This window comes from Entelurus aequoreus, linkage group LG18 (assembly GCF_033978785.1).
Source record: "Entelurus aequoreus isolate RoL-2023_Sb linkage group LG18, RoL_Eaeq_v1.1, whole genome shotgun sequence".
NCBI lineage: Eukaryota > Metazoa > Chordata > Actinopteri > Syngnathiformes > Syngnathidae > Entelurus > Entelurus aequoreus.
The window spans coordinates 10,123,698-10,144,563 of record NC_084748.1 but is presented as its reverse complement, the minus strand read 5'-3'; the positions used below and the strand labels follow the sequence as shown (position 1 = coordinate 10,144,563).

Genomic DNA, 20,866 nt, shown 5'->3' with positions numbered 1-20,866 from the left:
AACAATCCGGATGGTTCTTTTCCTCTTTGGTCCGGAGGACACGACGTCCACAGTTTCCAAAAACAATTTGAAATGTGGACTCGTCAGACCACAGAACACTTTTCCACTTTGTATCAGTCCATCTTAGATGAGCTGAGGCCCAGCGAAGCCGACGGCGTTTCTGGGTGTTGTTGATAAACGGTTTTCGCCTTGCATAGGAGAGTTTTAACTTGCACTTGCAGATGTAGCGACCAACTGTAGTTACTGACAGTGGGTTTCTGAAGTGTTCCTGAGCCCATGTGGTGATATCCTTTACACATTGATGTCGCTTGGTGATGCAGTACAGCCTGAGGGATCGAAGGTCACGGGCTTAGCTGCTTACGTGGAGTGATTTCTCCAGATTCTCTGAACCCTTTGATGATATTACGGACTGTAGAGTGTGAAATCTCTAAATTCCTTGCAATAGCTGGTTGAGTAAGGTTTTTCTTAAACTGTTCAACAATTTGCTCACACATTTGTTGACAAAGTGGTGACCCTCGCCCCATCCTTGTTTGTGAATGACTGAGCATTTCATGGAATCTATTTTTATACCCAATCATGGCACCCACCTGTTCCCAATTTGCCTGTTCACCTGCGGGATGTTCCAAATAAGTGTTTGATGAGCATTCCTCAACTTTATCAGTATTTATTGCCACCTTTCCCAACTTCTTTGTCACGTGTTGCTGGCATCAAATTCTAAAGTTAATGATTTGCAAAAAAAAAAAAGTGTATCAGTTTGAACATCAAATATGTTGTCCTTGTAGCATATTCAACTGAATATGAGTTGAAAATGATTTGCAAACCATTGTATTCCATTTATATTTACATCTAACACAATTTCCCAACTCATATGGAAACAGGGTTTGTACAACCCATTTATTATTTACCATGTCAACAACTGAAAAAGACAAGGTGTCATCCTGTGCTGGAACATTGCCTGTTTTTCCTGAAGAAATGCCACAGCTGATCGATCATGAGCCAGTGGAAAACACTGTAAAAGTGAACCACATGTGTTTTTTTGTTCAATCCACCTGAAATTTATAGAAAAGAAAACTTAGTCGTGGGTTTGTTGGTTTTTGAAATACATACACTACCGTTCAAAAGCTTGGGGTCACATTGAAATGTCCTTATTTTTGAAGGAAAAGCACTGTACTTTTCAATGAAAATAACTTTAAACTAGTCTTAACATTAAAGAAATACACTCTATACATTGCTAATGTGGTAAATGACTATTCTAGCTGCAAATGTCTGGTTTTTGGTGCAATATCTACATAGGTGTATAGAGGCCCATTTCCAGCAACTATCACTCCAGTGTTCTAATGGTACAATGTGTTTGCTCATTGGCTCAGAAGGCTAATTGATGATTAGAAAACCCTTGTGCAATCATGTTCACACATCTGAAAACAGTTTAGCTCGTTACAGAAGCTACAAAACTGACCTTCCTTTGAGCAGATTGAGTTTCTGGAGCATCACATGTGTGGGGTCAATTAAACGCTCAAAATGGCCAGAAAAAGAGAACTTTCATCTGAAACTCGACAGTCTATTCTTGTTCTTAGAAATGAAGGCTATTCCACAAAATTGTTTGGGTGACCCCAAACTTTTGAACGGTAGTGTATATGAAATTTTTCAACTGTAACAAGTATGTCAGGTAAGCTAAGTAAGTGAATTATATTTATAAAGCACTTTTTCTCTAAGACTCAAAGCACTTTCCATTGGGAAACCCATTATCCACATCTTTAGCTGCATTTAAACCAGTGTGGGTGGCACTCGGAGCAAGGAGGTTAAAGTGTCTTGCCCAAGGTAACATCGGTAGCGTCAGAAGAAGCTGGAATTGAAGCGGTCGCTCTACCAACTGAGCCACACAAGTGTATATACTGATATTATTCAAAGTGCTATTCTATCATCTATTTCAGTGAAGTATTTCCTCTTGTTTTCTCAGCTTCACCAGGTAAGTGTAGTCATTTAGTTTTTCCACAGAGCCTTTTTCCTCGTGTCACCATTGGTATAACTGGCGGACCCAAATGCAGAAATGACAGGCAGAATCAAAGTCCAAGGGTTATTATTGAAAAACCAAGAGGGAATGGTGGGAGCTTGTAGTTCTTGGCTTTTGTGGTCCAGGAGAGCAGGCTGAGGCAGGCACACACTGTGGGTAGAGTACTGAAGGCAGAGGAAAACAGGGGTAAGTCGAGGAGCAAAAAACACAAAAACAGCAGATCCGCAAGATCATCAAAAATGCTAGAATTCTAGGAAAACTGTCAAGAAGCATTACCACGTGTAGAACTGTGAACGATCTGGCCATCGTGCCGAGTGAAGTCCAAACATATATAGACTGCAGGTGATGAGTTGATGGCAGGCAGGTGAGTTGATTAGGGAGCTGGGATCAGCTGTGCCAGGCTGAGCGCTGGAACCAAGCCTATGCCCAAAACACGCCTCCTCTCACAAAGACACACACAGAAACACACGCAGAGACTGTGACACCTAGTATGTATTTCAGGTTGGTCTGCACTATTTAGATAGATTTCCGGTATTTTATTTATTTGATCTTGATTATTAATTTGATAGGGGGAAAAAAATAACACAGGCTATAAGAATCAGACACTTTTGTCTACCCCCACCCCCCAAAAATAAAAATAAATACAAAAATAAATGAAAAAAATAACTCCCTGTGACACTCCCAATCAATCAACCAATCAATCATAGTCCCTTATTTACGGAGGTACACCTCATTGAGATTAAGATCTATTTTCTAAGAGAGACCTGGCCAAGAGGGCAGAAAAACAAAGTTACAGAAATACTTATAGTTAAATGTATAAATTATTTACAAAAACTAAGATAAAAACACTTGATAGGTCTAAAAAATATAGAATGTTTTAGTAAAAACAATTTAAATAGGAGTACAATGCCCAATAGAACTGGTTTCTCGATCCTTTAAAATGGACATGATCTGCTCAGGTAACCTCAGATCCTTCTGCTAGTCATTCCTAGACCTGGGAGCTCTCGGAACAAAACATGCTAAGGATGTCCTGTGACCGTTAGCTGGAGCTAGTGGAATCTCTACACATACAAGAACACAAATAGGTGGGAACCAGACAAAGAAGTGATTTATATATAAAAAACAATCATCAAGAACATCTGCAAGCTGTCTGAGATGGACAGTTTTTTCTTGCATTCAAAGTGCAATGATGGACAAGGTTGCCACAACTAGTAATAAAACCTAAGGCACAGTGATATACAGCAGTGGTCCCCAATCTTTTTTGCACCACGGACCGGTTTTGTAGGCATTATTTTCAGGGACCGGCTTCCCACTTGTGAAAAATACAACTCAATATAACGCTGAATTAGTGGGAGCCCCGGGCTTGTTTCTTTGCAATGAAATGCTGATGGAAATCAGCCTTTGGCTACCATCTGTCACATTTATATTTGATATGTTCATTAATGTGCATTGTATCATGTCACAAAGTTAGAACAAATGGCAACTTCCTATGAGGAGTTTTATTGCACATCTATAAACAAGCTCATTGGTGTGTCTAGTGCACAGGTGTCAAACTCAAGGCCAGAGGGGCCGGATCTGCCCCTCCACGTCATTTTATATGGCCCGCAAAAGCCTGGAAATAAAATACCTTATATTGTCTTTCTTTATTTTCTTATTTTCTTACTAAAGTTTTTTTTTCTTTCTAGTTTGACAGGTGAAAAAAAGAGTGTCCAATATTGCAACAAATATTATATTATCTAACTCTGTTGGTCAAAATCCCCTCAAAAAACTGAAATATCTGCTTAACTTATGGTTTCGAAGCAAGTCATCCATCAAATTGTACACTATAAAAATGACCAATAGATTTTACTGTAAAATTTAAGGAGTTTTTTTTTTTCATAGCGTATTATTGTAAGTTGAAAAAAACGACAAATGTTTGTTTTTATACTGTAAAATTCTGTCAACGGAGCTGTGAGTTTTTTTAAATTTATTTTTTTAATCCACGGTTGATGATTTTAAGGAACCACATTTTATTATGGTAAAATACTGGCAGCTGACATTGCCAAAATAAAATTAAACAGCGGCACTGTATTTCTATTTACAGTAATATGTTGTAAAAAAAAAATAAAAATTAAAAAACACCATATATTTTACAGTAAAAGTCTGGCAACTAAGCTGCCAGTTTTTTTCTGTAAAAAACAGTGGTCAAATCCACAGATTTTTTTTTACTCTTTACGTACATTTAAAAAAATTTTTTTTTTAAATTCATAGGCAAATTCATTAATTGTTTACTGTTACAAGCGGCCCTCTATTGGCAGCCATGACTGCGGTGTGGCCCTCAATGAAAACAAGTTTGACACCCCTGGTCTAGTGGGACAGGCAAGAGTTAAGTCAGAGAAAATGCAGGCCTTTATAAATGATTTAATGTTTCTCTCCGGCCCGGTAGCAAATGCGTCACGCACCGGTACCGGTCCCCGTACCGGTCCCCGTACCGGTGGTTGGGGACCACTGATATACAGTATCCATTTTTTTCCAAATAAGTGTCAGGTGCATTACTAAAAAGCAAGTCTCCACAATCCTACAAAGGCATGAAAGTGGTCAGGATCAAGCGTTTCCTAATTTGTAAGGAGACATGGAAAAAAGACGATTTAATTTAAGTTTCTGCCGCCACCCGGTCCTACATTTTCTTGCCACAGATCAGTCAAAGTGGGTGTCAAAGCAAGCCTTCCTCTTCATCACAGGCAGACAACCAAACAGAATAATAAACAAACTGACTAAAAATAACTACATATAGAATATAGAAAAGCAGCACTGTCAATTAATCAAAACGGAGCATAAAGGGAATTAAATCAATCAATCAATCAATCAACGTTTATTTATATAGCCCATAATCACAAGTGTCTCAAAGGGCTGCACAAGACAAATCCCACATCGGGGCGAGAAAAAACTCAACCCAATTGACACAATGAGAAACCTCGGAGGGGACCGAGGTTGAACCTAAAATATGAACCTAAAATATGACTTATTTTATCTTTGTGGAAAATATTGGACACAATGTGTTGTCAAGCTTATGAGCTGCGATTCAAGGTCAAGCCACTGTGACACTATTGTTCATTTTTTGAAAGTTTTGATTTTATTTCTTATAAATGGCTGTGGTGATAATGTAAATGAGTGATTTCTAATCACTGCTATGTTGGAATTCTTATTAATATTGATACTGTTGTTGATATTATTCATTTTTGTTTGACTACTTTTGGATTGTTTTGTGTCATGTTTGTGTGTCCTCTCAATTGCTCTGTTGAATGCTATTCTGAATGTTGCTGGGCCGGGTTTGGTTTTGGAATTGGAATTGTATTATTATGGTATTTTTGTGTATTATTTTGTTGGACTGATTAATAAAAAAAAATTAAATAAACAAAACATTTTCATTGTACTTTGCAAACACTTTGAGTTTGAACAGTTTCTTAAAGTGAATAATTTTTGTACATTGTTTGATTTCTTTGCTTAATCCATTACATAAGTTATCCATTAGCGAAGAAAAAGCCATAGATCAGTTGCACCCTTGTGTAAGCCGCAGGGTGCAAAGCTTGGGGAAAAAGTAACTTCTTATAGTCTGAAAAAATACGGTAAGTTATTGGTTATTATAAATGGGGCTGTAATTAGACAATCCCTGAAGTCCAAAAGTTCATCTAAATTGAGACCAGATTCTAAGAGTGGAGATAACAATAAGGTTACATGTAATCTGGGATGACAGGAAAGGTCACCCTTTTTTCTGGTTCCCACCTATTTGTGTTCTTGTATGTGTAGAGATTCCAGTCGCTCCAGCTTCAGTCGCAGGACATCCTTAGCATGTTTTTTTCCGAGTGTCCACACAAATCTTGGCACAAAAAAAAAAGCCACATCAGTGTGTAAAAGATATCACTACATGGGCTCAGGAACACTTCAGAAAACAACTGTCAGTAACTACAGTTCGTCGCTACATCTGTAAGTGCAAGTTAAAACTCTACTATGCAAAGCGAAAGCCATTTATCAACAACACCCAGAAACGCCGCCAGCTTCGCTGGGCCTGAGCTCATCTAAGATGGACTGATGCAAAGTGTAAAAGTGTTGGCACAGAGGCATTATTACCACTGTGTTACATGGCCTTTCCTTTTAACAACACTGAGTTAACGTTTGAGAACTGAGGAGACCAATTTTTGAAACTTTTCAGGTGGAATTATTTCCCATTCTTGCTTGATGTACAGCTTAAGTTGTTCAACAGTCTGGGGTCTCCGTTGTGGTATTTTAGGCTTCATATTGCACCACACATTTTCAATGGAAGACAGGTGGACATGTTTCAAAAAAGCTGGCACAAGTGACAAAACAGACTGAGAAAGTTGAGGAATGCACATCAAACACTTATTTGGAACATCCCACAGATGTCCCAACAGGCTAATTGGGAACAGATGGGTGCCATGATTGGGTATAAAAGCAGCTTTCATGAAATGCTCAGTCATTCCCAAACAAGAATGGGGCCAGGGTCACCACTTTGTGAACAAATGCATGAGCAAATTGTCGAACAGTTTAAGAACAACATTTCTCAACCAGCTATTGCAAGGAATTTAGGGATTTCACCATCTACGGTCCGTAATATCATAAAAAGGTCCAGAGAATCTGGAGAAATTACTGCACGTAAGCGGAAAGTCCCAAAACCAACATTCAATGCCGGTGACCTTCGATCCCTTTTTGATGTTGTTTCAAAAAGCGACATCAGTGTGTAAAGGATATGACCACATGGGCTCAGGAACACTTCAGAAAACCACTGTCAGTAACTACAGTTTGTCGCTGCATCTGTAAGTGTAAGTTGAAACTCTACTATGCAAAGCGAAAGCCATTTATCAACAACACCCAGAAGAATGAGAAAGAATTCCACCTGAAAAGCTTCAAAAATTGGTCTCCTCAGTTCCCAAACATTTACTGAGTGTTGTTAAAAGGAAAGGCCATGTAAACCAGTTTAAAAATGCCCCTGTGCCAACTTTTTTGCAATGTGTTGCTGCCATTAAATTGTAAGTTAATGATTATTTGCAAAAAAAATTAAGTTTCTCAGTTCGAACATTAAATATCTTGTCTTTGCAGTCTATTCAATTGAATATAAGTTGAAAATGATTTGCAAATCATTGTATTCTGTTTTTGTTTACAAATTACACAACGTGCCAACTTCACTGGTTTTGGGTTTTGTAGAAACATGTAATAAGTGTCCTTAATTGAACAATATTGCAGTCTAAAACAGAACATTTGTCAATATAAACAAGTATCAAATAGTTTTAGTTGCATATTACTAACACATAGAAAGTATTTAAGGCAGAATTAATATTAGAAAGTATTCAATAACAAATGTGTCCGCATCATTCAACCTAGTTGTCAGGAGCTTAAATTAATTAACTATTATGACCACTAGGTGTCACCAAAACATAAACTAACACTCCATTTCTAAAAGCATATATCTGTCAAAATGTTTGCGTTTGTCATACCTACCATTATTCTCTGAGTCATTTCACTTGAGCAAACCTTTCCTACACTCCAAACTACAAAATGATAAATGTGTGATCTTTTATGCCGTAAAGTTAGTGTTTTTCATACCTACCATTATTAACTTGTTGACTAATTTCACCTAAACGGTTTCTAACATTCCACACTACAAAATAAAAAAAGTATGTACTTCAAGCTGATATAATACACATTTTGATTTCAAAGAAGAAATTATTCTGTTTCTAAAATGTAATTTTCATAAAGACACGGAAAATACTGTTAAACATTTAGGTTTAGCAGGAAAAGTCCATATTCCCAAATCCAGAGTGATGTCAACCATTTTTTCTTATGTTTAAAAAAAATAATACCATACAACTCACTCATTAAGACAAAGGAAAACAAAAAGGCCATTAAAACTTCCCATACTCTAAAAAACGTTAAAAAACAATTTCAATTCAAAACAAATGTAAAAGTAATATATAACATGCTGATTTTAGTTGTTTATTTCTCTTTCAAATGTTGTGCCTGCGTTTTCTCCTTCCTTTCATTTTATAGTACAAAACCCAAAATATAATATATATATATATATATATATATATATATATATATATATATATATATATATATATATATATATATATATATATATATATATATATATATATATATATATATATATATATATATATATATATATATATACATGTAAATAAAAACAGAATACAATGATTTGCAAATCCTTTTCAACTTATATTCAAATGAATACACTGCAAAGACAAGATATTTAATGTTCGAACTGAGAAACTTGATTTTGTTTTTGCAAATAATCATTAATTTAGAATTTAATGGCAGCAACACAACAATTTAAAATGTGGACTTGTCAGACCACAGAACACTTTTCCACTTTGCATCAGTCCATCTTAGATGAGCTCGGGCCCAGCGAAGCCGGCGGCGTTTCTGGGTGTTGTTGATAAATGGCTTTGGCTTTGTATAGTAGAGTTTTAACTTGCACTTACAGATGTAGCGACCAACTGTAGTTACTAACAGTGGTTTTCTGAAGTGTTCGAAGGTCCGTAATATCATCGCTTACGTGCAGTGATTTCTCCAGATTATCTGAACCTTTTGATGATATTACGGACCGTATATGGTGAAATCCCTAAATTCCTTGCAATTGCTCATTGAGAAATGTTGTTCTTAAACTGTTGAACAATTTGCTCACACATTTATTGACAAAGTGGTGACCCTTGCCCTATCTTTGTTTGTGAATGACTGAGCATTTCATGGAAGCTGCTTTTATACCCGCAATCATGGCACCCACCTGTTCCCAATGAGCCTGTTCACCTGTGGGATGTTCCAAATAAGTGTTTGATGAGCATTACTTAACTTTCTAAGTCTGTATTGCCACTTGTGCCAGCTTTTTTGAAACATGTTTCAGGCATCAAATTCCAGATGAGCTAATATTTGCAAAAAATAACAACATTTTCTAGTTCGAACGTTGAGTATCTTGTCTTTGCAGTCTATTCAATTGAATATAAGTTGAAAAGGATTTGCAAAATATTGTATTCTGTTTTTATTTACGATTTACACAACGTGCCAACTTCACTCGTCTTGGGTTTTAGTTTTAATATATTGGAGTATTGTTTGAAAGTCTGGCAACTTGTGAAGATATTTTTTATGTAAACATTTTAAATACACTTAGAGATTATTTTTTTTAGGATTATATTTGTCATGTTTTGTTTGGTTATGTTCTGTTGGTTTTTGGACACCTTTAGTTCCTGTTTGCGCTTCTTTGTTTGTTTTGTCACCATGACGACTCATTGACTCATTTGGACTCACGCACCTGCCACTAATCAAGAAGAGACTATTTAAGCCTGTAGTTGCCAGGTAGTCGGCCTGGCAACATTACTCCGTATGATACTCTGTTCTTGCTATGTGTTACTCTGATGATATTATGTTCATTCTCTGTTCTTGCTATGTGCTACTCTGATTTATTGCTATGTCCATGCCATAGTTCATGCTGCTCTTTTCACGTCACAGTAAGTGTTTTTTGTTGTTTCATGTCCACAGTCTGCTTAGGAGTTAGTTTTTGTATCCCTGCGTCAAGTTTGTGCCTCCGCTGTGAGCGCCTTTTGATTGTACCCTTTTATAGTCAAGAAAAGATCATGTTTTTACCTGCACGCCATGTCCGGTCAAGTCCGTTTGCGTCTCGGGAAAACAATTCTCGCAGTAAGCTGCAAAATAATCCCCGTCATGACAATATTCATATTGTTGCCATTCTGAAAGACAGCTTTTGCTTTGTATGTGAACGTTTTGTATCACATTGTTGTTTAAATAAAGTTATAAGGGAAAAAAAGCTCTTAACTGTCTTGTTAGGACTGCAATGACACCACAGACTAGACATGTTTTTATTGAATAGAGAACGTGAAATAAACATCATACACCGTCATCATCATTGCTCTCTACAACTTACAACTTAATAGAGTAAATAATTTAAAGAAGAGCCATCTTTTACAACATAAAATAAACACCATAAAGTATGATTGTAATAAGCTTCCTAATTACAGTGTAAAATAATGTTTACTAATTATGCCCACATTACTTAATACATCTATGCGAGTTTTACTAAAAACATGTGCTTTTGTAAGGTTTGCAAACACAAAAACTTGTGTTTTACTCAAAATGTTCTTAGAATCCTGAGATAATGCGATTGAAGCAATACAAAATTGTTTCAATCATAACTCCTAAACCAAACATGCGATATGTCTAATAATGCCTGTAATAATATATCTCTGAGTTTTACTGGAAACATGGGCTTTTGTAAGGTTTGCAAACACAAAAAAATTAGTTTTTTACTCAATATGACAGTAATGTTCTTAGAATCCCGAGACAATGCAATTGAAGCAAAAAAAAATGTCTTGAAGCATAACTCCTAAACCAAACATGCAATATGTCTAATAATGTCTGTATTATTGTATCTTTGTGAGTCTTACTAGAAACATAGGCTTTTGTAAGGTTTGCAAACACAAAAATGTGTTTTTTACTCAATATGACAGTAATGTTCTTAGAATCCTGGAAAAATGCGATTGAAGCAATAAAAAATGTCTTCAAGCATAACTCCTAAACCAAACATGCAATATGTCTAATAATGTCTGTATTATTGTATCTTTGTGAGTTTTACTAGAAACATGGGCTTTTGTAAGGTTTGCAAACACAAACATTAGTTTTTTACTCAATATGACATGAGTAATGTTCTTAGAATCCTGAGATAATGAGATTGAAGCATTAAAACAAGTCTTCAAGCATAACTCCGAAACCAAACATGCAATATGTCTAATAATGCCTGTATTAATATATCTGTGAGTTTTACTAGAAACATGTGCTTTTGTACGGTTTGCAAACACCAACATTTGTTTTTTAGCCAATATGACAGTAATGTTCTTAGAATCCTGAGATAATGCGATTGAAGCAACAAAAAAATGTCTTGAAGCATAACTCCTAAACCAAACATGCAATATGTCTAATAATGTCTGTATTATTGTATCTTTGTGAGTCTTACTAGAGACATGTGCTTTTGTAAGGTTTGCAAACACAAAAATGTGTTTTTTACTCAATATGACAGTAATGTTCTTAGAATCCTGGAAAAATGCGATTGAAGCAATAAAAAATGTCTTCAAGCATAACTCCTAAACCAAACATGCAATATGTCTAATAATGTCTGTATTATTGTATCTTTGTGAGTTTTACTAGAAACATGGGCTTTTGTAAGGTTTGCAAACACAAACATTAGTTTTTTACTCAATATGACATGAGTAATGTTCTTAGAATCCTGAGATAATGAGATTGAAGCATTAAAACAAGTCTTCAAGCATAACTCCGAAACCAAACATGCAATATGTCTAATAATGCCTGTATTAATATATCTGTGAGTTTTACTAGAAACATGTGCTTTTGTACGGTTTGCAAACACCAACATTTGTTTTTTAGCCAATATGACAGTAATGTTCTTAGAATCCTGAGATAATGCGATTGAAGCAACAAAAAAATGTTTCAATCATAACTCCCAAACTAAACATGCAATATGTCTAATAATGCCTGTATTAATGTATCTTTGTGAGTTTTACTAGACACATGTGCTTTTGTAAGGTTTGCAAACATTAAAAATGTTTTTTTACTCAATATGACAGTAATGTTCCTAGAAATCATACTTTGTCATTTGACTCGACCCAGAAAACAATTAATTGTCCAAAGCAAGGTAAGGGATGATTAATTTTGTACACTTGAGTGCTGTGAAGAGCTGTAATAATAAATAATAATGCCCCATGTATTGTGTAATTCACAATACTCACTAATAGGATTTGTTTTGATTCAAAAAAGAAAACATTTACAATTGTAGTTACAGACACAGTAGTTGAGTTAACAGGTAAAAGTTGCCAACAGCTCCATTAAAGTCCTGCAAAACACTCTTGACACCAAATGAGACACTTTACACTGGTTACTGAACATTTGCCAATATAATGTTTCACTTTTCTCCTCTCTTCATTGGCTGGGTTACACAAACGTACACAACCAAAAAAACAAAGGTATAATGATATGTAAAATCATGCCTAAAATAAACAAAGTATAGCTGATATGCAGCTGCATCCTATTGTTCAGGGCGTGGTGACACACCTGCCGCATTGTGTAAACTACGGACGGTATCCATCTAGGTCACCTATGGTAAAACATATTTTACTAAAATAACTTTTGAGTGTCATATAACAGGGCAGTAGGGGGTCTCCAACTTCCGTCACTATCAGAGCGACGGGGACAAAACAAGAAGAATCTTGTCATTTGTATTTTGTTTATATGACTGGCATTTACAGTAAACCCTCGTTTATTGCTGTTAATTGACTGGGATCGATGAACTTTCGTTCATTTTAGAGCAAATATTTTCGTGGCTAGAGCATTAAAAAAACCCGCCAACATTTTTTAAAATTTAAATCGTGAAAACCCTCTAGACATGAAGAAACACCCACATAGTCCCCTTTACACTTGTAACATTCAGCATACTAATGCTGCCTGAGGCTGATCCAATCAGTGGCCAAGATACTGAACAGGTTCTGATTGGTTTGGTCTCATCGACTAGCCCAGGGGTCGGCAACCCGCGGCTCCGGAGCCGCATGCGGCTCCTTGACCACTCTGATGCGGCTCAGCTACATACATGCCGACCCCCCCGATTTTCCCAGGAGACTTATGGATCTCAGTGTCTCTCATAGATTACTCCCAGGGAAAAATAATCCTATTTACACTCTAATTACTAAATAAAGGGCGTGCCCTAATTGCACTGCAGTAATTGTCCTCTATAGCATTTACATATAGCGTGCCAGTCCAGCCGCATGTTGTTATTCCTTGCACACACAGGGACAGCAAAGCATACTTACTCATCAGCCACACAGCTTACACTGACGGTAGCCATATCAAACAACTTTAACATTGTTACGTTACAAATATGCGCCACACTGTGAACCCACACCAAAAAAGAATGAAAAATACATTTCTGGAGAACATCCCACCGTAACACAACATAAACACAACACAACCATTACCCAGAATCCCATGCAGCCCTAACTCTTCCGGTCTACATTATACACCCCCGCTACCACCAAATCCCCCCACACATCAACCCCCCCCACCCCCCCCTTCCGTGCGTTGGTTGAGCGGAAGAGTTAGGGCTGCATGGGATTCTGGGTATTGGTACCGTCAGTGTAAGATGTGTGGCTGCTGAGGTAGTAGCCTTGCTGTCACTTACGTGAGCAAACTGAAGCTGCATTCTACATGTGGTCAAGCAGGTACACTGTTAGGGCAGACTGTAGAGGGCGCCAATTGCAGTGTCATCACGCTCTGATATTCGGGAGTCTCCCGGGATAAATGAGAGGGTTGGCAAGTATAACATCAAATTTCCACATTAAAGTGCGTGCTGGTGCGTGTGTCGGAGACCCCTGGTTAACATAGCACAAAGCATTTAAGCTTTGTATGCGGTGTTTTTCATTTTAAATTTTAGAAATTTTTTTGTGGCTCCCATTACTTTCTTTAATTTGTGAAATTTGCCAAAATGGCTCTTTGAGTGGTAAAGGTTGCCGACCCCTGGTGTATACCAACAACAATATCACGATCATTTTGCTCACAATAACCGCAATAGATGACATGTTCATATTGTTACATCCCTAGTTGAAATACATAATATGAGCTGGACATGTTGAAGTGGCACAGCCATAGATTTGTTATTATTATTGTTCACTATTGTACTTCCGTTTGTGTGATGTATTACTGACTTGTGCACCATATTTTTCGGACCATAGGGCGCACTGGATTATAAGGCGCATTAAAAGGGTCATATTGTTATTTTTTCTAAATTTGGCTACATAACATGTGATGATGGTTCTTTGGTCAAAATGTTGCAAAGATTATGTTTTACAGACCATTTTCAAGTAGCTTTCTGAGCGTCTCTTCAGGATGCACCGTTTTGTGGGCGGTCTTATTTACGTGGCTCACCTTCGACAGCGTCTTTTCTCCGTCATCTTTGTTGTAGCAAGGACGGGAGTAGAAGAAGTGTCAAAAGGTGGAGCTAAATGTTTTAATGACATTCAGACTTTACTTCAATCAATAACGGAGCAGCAAAATGGATAAATGGATCATATCATCCGTGGCTAAATAATGCAACATCAACCCCGGAAATATGTCCCGTGAAAAACCGTCCGACCGGAAGCCTCTCATAACTAAAGTTCCGTGGGTGAATTATGTAAACCCACTACAGTTTTTAGCGCTTTGATAGCTAGTCTACTGACAGATATAAGTAAGAACTTTACGCTACTTTATATTAGAAATGGCAACAGCGGAGGATGAATGCCACATAAGAAGAGAGAGAAAAAGAAGACACTTATGACTACGGCGTCGCCACGGACTACAATGGTGGACGCGTGCACATTTTCAGGAATTATGCAGATCCCAAATACACATCAGCAGGTACCAGAAGGTAATATTGCAAAACAGAACGCCAGGTAATATGTTTGCTAATAGGTGCTATTTTGCGGTCCTTATACACACACCATAATAATACTCGTATGTTGACGCACTGTACAATCCATCAAGCGGTGTGGCTTCACAGCTTACTGAAGTTGTACTAAAAAAATGTTGACAGATTTTTGAGCGCCGTGTGTAATGTTCTATATTCTCAATGGAACATTTAAAGTTTTGGTGTTGGTTACTGGCGTCATCTTGCAGTCTACACGTATCTCCTATGTATGACTGCCATCTACTGGTCACACTTATCATTTTACCATGTACCAAATAAAATTGCTTCGAGGTCGGTAAGCACAACCAGAATGATGCCGTACATTAGGCGTACCGGGTTATAAGGCGCACTGTCGAGTTTTGAGAAAATGAAAGGATTTTAAGTGCGCCCTATAGTCTGAAAAATACGGTACTTTCAAGTCACACTTAAATGAGTTTACAAGCCACCTTTTTTGTCATACACGTCAATCTTTTGATCGACCATGCCATCAATTTTTAGGTGAGATTAAAAACAAATTAATTATACATAAAAAAATTATTCATCTGACAACACTAGTTTTGTCATCAAATAGACTGAACAGAGCACGTTTAAAAATAGCAAAGAGTTTTGGCAAGTACTCAAAATCTGCTGCCTGTTGGAGACCCCTGGTTTCATGTATAAACAAGAGGCTCTCTAGAGCTTTTTCATAGTTATTAGCAGTTTTTTTTGCCTTTGTCGGGAGTTCTTGGAACACATATAAAAAATAGCGGAGACCTACTATCATGCAAATCCCATCCTTGTACGTTATTCCTCATTGACAAGAGAAATTCTGAATTTTTCAGAGCATCATGATAAAAACTCCCCTACGGTTCTGACACTTACATCACCCTCTATAAAGCAGGCCTGCTAACATACAGGTGGACAAACATAAAAACTCACCTCAGCAGAGGTCTGTGCTCTACTGAGAGCCTTTCTGGTTTATCAGTTTGTGGTTCGCTCAATGTCAATCATTTTGCAGAGCACATTCTGTTCCAAGTAGCTTTTTTTTTAACCTAAAACACTCCATTGTACAAGTCTTATGACACAAAGTGCAACAGACAGAAACCTTTTAAAATCTTGACGGTGGTTATGAAATGATGTTCACTATCCAGTTCCACTGGAGACAGAGGACTCTGTCTTACACTTCAACTTGAGGGAAGACTCTGAGGTGTCAGGCATGGACATGTTTGAAGATGACTGAGGAGGTTTGGAGGAATCAAAGACCTTTTCCTCTCCGTTCACCCTCTCCTCACCGCGCCCGGCCGTGGAATCGTGCGTGCGCATGTGCTTGGCCAGGTGATCGTTGCGCATGAACACTCGAGGGCACAGCGTGCAGCTGAACTTCTTGGCGCCGGTGTGCGTCTGCAGGTGGCGCTGCAGTTCATCGGAACGCGTGAACCGCTTGCCGCAAAAGAGCCAGTTGCAGACAAACGGCCTGTCCCCGCTGTGCCAGCGTAGGTGAGCCTTCAGATGGGAGGTCTTGGCGTAGGCTTTGCCACAGCCGGGGATGTGGCAGTTGTGCATGTGCTTCCTCCGGCTGTCGTCGGCGCTCTGACCCAGTTGCTCCGCGTGAACGCAGTTAGGGCAGCGACAGGCCGCCGTGCCGCCGCCTCTGGAAGCGCGTCGCTGGGACTTTGGGCGGGCCAACCCGACATTCTCCTGTGGCTCCTCCAGGGGGAGCGGCTCCTGTTGCAGGATTTCAGCAGGCAGAGGCTCCATCTTGAAGCCGTCCTGAGGGAAGAAGTGAGGCGAGTGCGATGGCGGTACATGCTGAGTCAGAGGCAAGGTGCAGAGCTGCGGGTCGGAACCGTAGGATGCTAAAGAGGACTGCAGACCCATGGAGCTCCCTGGACTCACGGAAGGCAAACCGAAACCTTGCCCTGTGTGGAGATCAATCCAGTTCCCTGAGTGAACCTCCCTCTGGAGATCCCACCAGGAAGGGATGTTGTTGATGTCTTCGGAGTTGCCACTAGATGGTGCTGTCCGTAACCAGGACTCATAGTGATGGGCCATCTGAGCTTGCAGGTGTAACGTTCTCAAGTTGTTGTTGAGTATCTTCTGCAATGTCCCGATGATTACCACACGGCAGGGAGGAAGCTATAAAATCCTGCAGACAGCAAACAAGACAAATCATTCTTTCTTTGTTACATGCAGTGACTTCACAAGACCATGTGCAATGAGATCATTTCCCAACCATGCACACCAAATCCTCTTTAAACACATTTGTATAACAACCCCCCACGCCCCCTACCCCCTTCCCTACCACGGATATGACAACTCTCCCAGTGTGCAGACAGAAGAGAAGGGGTAGACGTGTCCAGACAGAGGCCTGTTGGTGCATCCGCTGCCAGGTACTTCCCATGGAGGACAGTCAAAGACCAGCTTAGAGACAACAACATCCTCAGAGGCAGTGGAGATAAATGTTGGGGAGGGAGCGTAGCTGTTGACAGGGTTGCAGTTGGTAGAGGAAGAAATAGCAGGGAGGTATGGCTGCGGGCCAAAGTCTATTTGTACGTCTCTGCGGCTTGTCGAGATGAGATGAAACCTGGCAGACAGCAGAACCTGTTTTCGTGAATCACAGTTGATTTACGACAGCAAGCTTCAGGCGAAAGAAGCCCCGTAAAACACTTGGCCTTAAACACACCGGAGGCACCGGTTGCAGTCTGAGAATGAGAGTCACTCGACTGCATGACGACATTGCCTTCGCAAGGGCGGGAAGTAACTCGCTACATTTACCCGTTTACAAGAATCAAGTCACTTTTTGTATAAACTGTACTTGTCAAAGTAGTTTAATGCAACATTCTTATCACATTTACTTGAATAGTAAATGTTCCACAGTTCAACTGTGGAACAGCTTGGATGATTCCTTAAAATGTTCAAGTTCCATTCACACATTTAAAAAAAACTTTAAGACCAATGTCTTGAAAAAATATATCACTCTTGAATCAACACAGTAGTTAATACTATGATCAATGTTAATTAAAAACTAAATGTGGGATATAAATATAATGGAAGTATAATTGTTTGTATATAGTATATAATTGGTGCAAATGTTTAACATGTGTACAAGGATATTTCACATGCCTTTACTGTGTATATCAGGGGCGTCCAAAGTTTTTCCACTGAGGGCCGCAAACGGAAAAATTAATAAATGTGGGGGCCATTTTGATATTTTTCATTTTCAAACCATAACAAAATATATGGATTTTTTGTATTTATTTTACCTTTAGGGGTCCCGGGGACCATAAAGGGTCTCAGTTATTAAAATGTTAAAAATAAGTCTAATTTGTATTATTTTTTATTTAACGCTTACAGTAAATCTCTATATCAACTTAAAAAAAAAAGGTTTTATGGCTTTTCTGTCAAAAACAACTTTGTTTTTTTATAGTAAAACTGAAATATGCAGTATTTAGTAATTAGAGCCCTAAAATATAAATAATGCAGGACACCATTGATTTTAATTATTTAATATTTTTGAGTCATCACAGTGAAAAGATAAATAAAATACCACTAAATATATTTGGGATCCAAAAAGGTGCCCCACTCATAAAGTGATACATTTTTATTAGTTTAAAAAAAAAAAACTTTCATCACTTAAGTTACGAGATCAACTTCAGAGATATCTGACGATTTTATGTTTGAACTATTATTTTGTTTGTTTTATGCTCTTTTGTCAAAGAAAACTTTGTTTTTATATGGCAACTACACAATATATGCAATATTTACCACATAAAACATTTTAAAGTGAAAAATTTGAACTAATTGGAGCTTTGAAAATAATTAATTATAACATGGATTTTTTTGTCATTATATATTTTTTTGAGCAGTGGCAAAAAAAGAAAAAGAAAGAAAGACAAAAGAAAAATAAACAGCCTGCATGGCAGCTTTGTGTCAACATTGCAACTTTTTCTCGTTAGATTTCACCTCATTCCACTTTTTTTAATGTTCATTTCTATTTTTTGCAATAGCATTTCCAGAATGTGTGGCGGGCCGGTAAACAATTAGCTGCGGGCCGCAAATGGCCCCCGGGCAGCACTTTGGACATCCTGGTGTATATAATTGAACAGTATTTATGTTGTGTACAATGTGTATTTATAATATGTTGTGAAAAGGAAATGTCATATTTTTTGGAAGCTCATCTCTTACTTGACTTTGTTTATAGGGTTAGGCGCAATAAGTGTTCAACTTCAGCCTAAACCCTTTCGGACTGCAATATTTTTTTTTGTTTTAATTTATGAAAGTACAACTGTTTGTTTATGAATGTACATCTGTTTGTTTATGTAAAACTGTTTGTTTACATTGTTGACCATTGACTGAAGAAATAATAAACTAAACTAAACTAATATATTTGTGAGGATGAAAGGCTTCTATTACTCCGTTACTTTTGAGTTTAATTCCGATCACTTCATTTATTTATATCATCATTATATTTATTTATGACCTATTAATTACTGCTTGCATAATTGTGTTGGCTTGTTAGAGACTTCTTTCAGCTGGCACAGTCACATTATTCTGCTTCACATGATTCTGTTCCATCAGTCAAATATAAATATCCTAATGGGAATTGTGATTCTTATTTATACCGATTAATAATAAATAAAAAAATTTGTAAAAATATATACAGTACAGGCCAAAAGTTTGGACATACCTTCTCATTCAATGGGTTTTCTTTATTTTCGTGGAGATTGTCACTGAAGGCATCAACACTATAAATGAACACATGTGGAGTTATGTACTTAACAAAAAAAGGTGAAATAACTGAAAACATGTTTTATATTCTAGTATTTTCAAAATAGCCACCCTCTGCTCTGATTACTTTTTCGCACACTCCCGGCATTCTCTCGATGAGCTTCAAGAGGTAGTCACCTGAAATGGTTTTCACTTCACAGGTGTCATAGTTTTGATGTCTTCAGTGACAATCTACAATGTAAATAGTCATGTAAATAAAGAAAACGCATTGAAATAAAAAGGTGTGTCCAAACTTTTGGCCTGTACTGTATATATACACTACTGTTCAAAAGTTTGGGGTCACCCAAACAATTTTGTGGAATAGCCTTCATTTCTAAGAACAAGAATAGACTGTCGAGTTTCAGATGAAAGTTCTTTTTTTCTGGCCATTTTGAGCGTTTAATTGATCCCACAAATGTGATGCTCCAGAAACTCAATCTGCTCAAAGGAAGGTCAGTTTTGTAGCTTCTGTAACGAGCTAAACTGTTTTCAGATGTGTGAACATGATTGCACAAGGGTTTTCTAATCATCAATTAGCCTTCTGAGCCAATGAGCAAACACATTGTACCATTACAACACTAGAGTGATAGTTGCTGGAAATGGGCCTCTATATACCTATGTAGATATTGCACCAAAAACCAGACATTTGCAGCTAGAATAGTCATTTACCACATTAGTAACGCATAGAGTGTATTTCTTTAAAGTTAAGACTAGTTTAAAGTTATCTTCATTGAAAAGTACAGTGCTTTTCCTTAAAAAATAAGGACATTTCAATGTGACCCCAAACTTTTGAACGGTAGTGTATATATATATATATATATATATATATATATATATATATATATATATATATATATATATATATATATATATATATATATATATATAACTGTATCTATATAAATATATTTTAAAAAACAACCAAAAAACAAATATATATATGTATATATATATATATATATATATATATATATATATATATATATATATATATATATATATATATATATATATATATATATATATATATATATATATATATATATCTATATAAATATATTTAAAAAACAACCAAAAAACAAATATATATATGTATATATACGTATATATATATATATATATATATATATATATATATATATATATATATATATATATATATATATATATATATATATATATATATATAAAAATATATTTTAAAAAACAACCAAAAAACAAATATTTTTGCTGCAGCTGTTACATATACTGTAATATTGTACATGGTAATTGGGATTTGTTATATATTTTATAAAAATATAATATAATAAAATAATATAATATATCAGTATATATTATAAACTGTATATAATGTACATATTACATATATGTTACTTTGCTACTATGGTAAATTTTTAGTCTACTTTATACCTGCATTATCCTTTCCATCCTTACCCTTTCCAACTAATTGTAAGTGTATCTTGTGTTTTTATGTTGATTTAATAATAATAATAATAAAAATAATTAAATAAATAAAAAATACCCTTTCCATCCTTTGTAACTGAGCTACTGTGTGGAACTGTTTTTAACCT

General features: G+C 36.8%; 1 protein-coding gene across 1 annotated transcript; it reads right to left on the bottom strand.

Moving 5' to 3' along the window:
• Positions 1-13,237: 13,237 nt before the first annotated feature.
• On the bottom strand, positions 13,238-16,580 carry LOC133633497 (transcription factor Sp6-like). The gene has a single exon (XM_062026032.1). It carries the CDS (start codon positions 16,578-16,580, stop codon positions 15,672-15,674), a length of 909 nt encoding a protein of 302 aa, XP_061882016.1. The 3' UTR covers positions 13,238-15,671.
• Between the last annotated feature and the right edge of the window lie 4,286 nt (positions 16,581-20,866).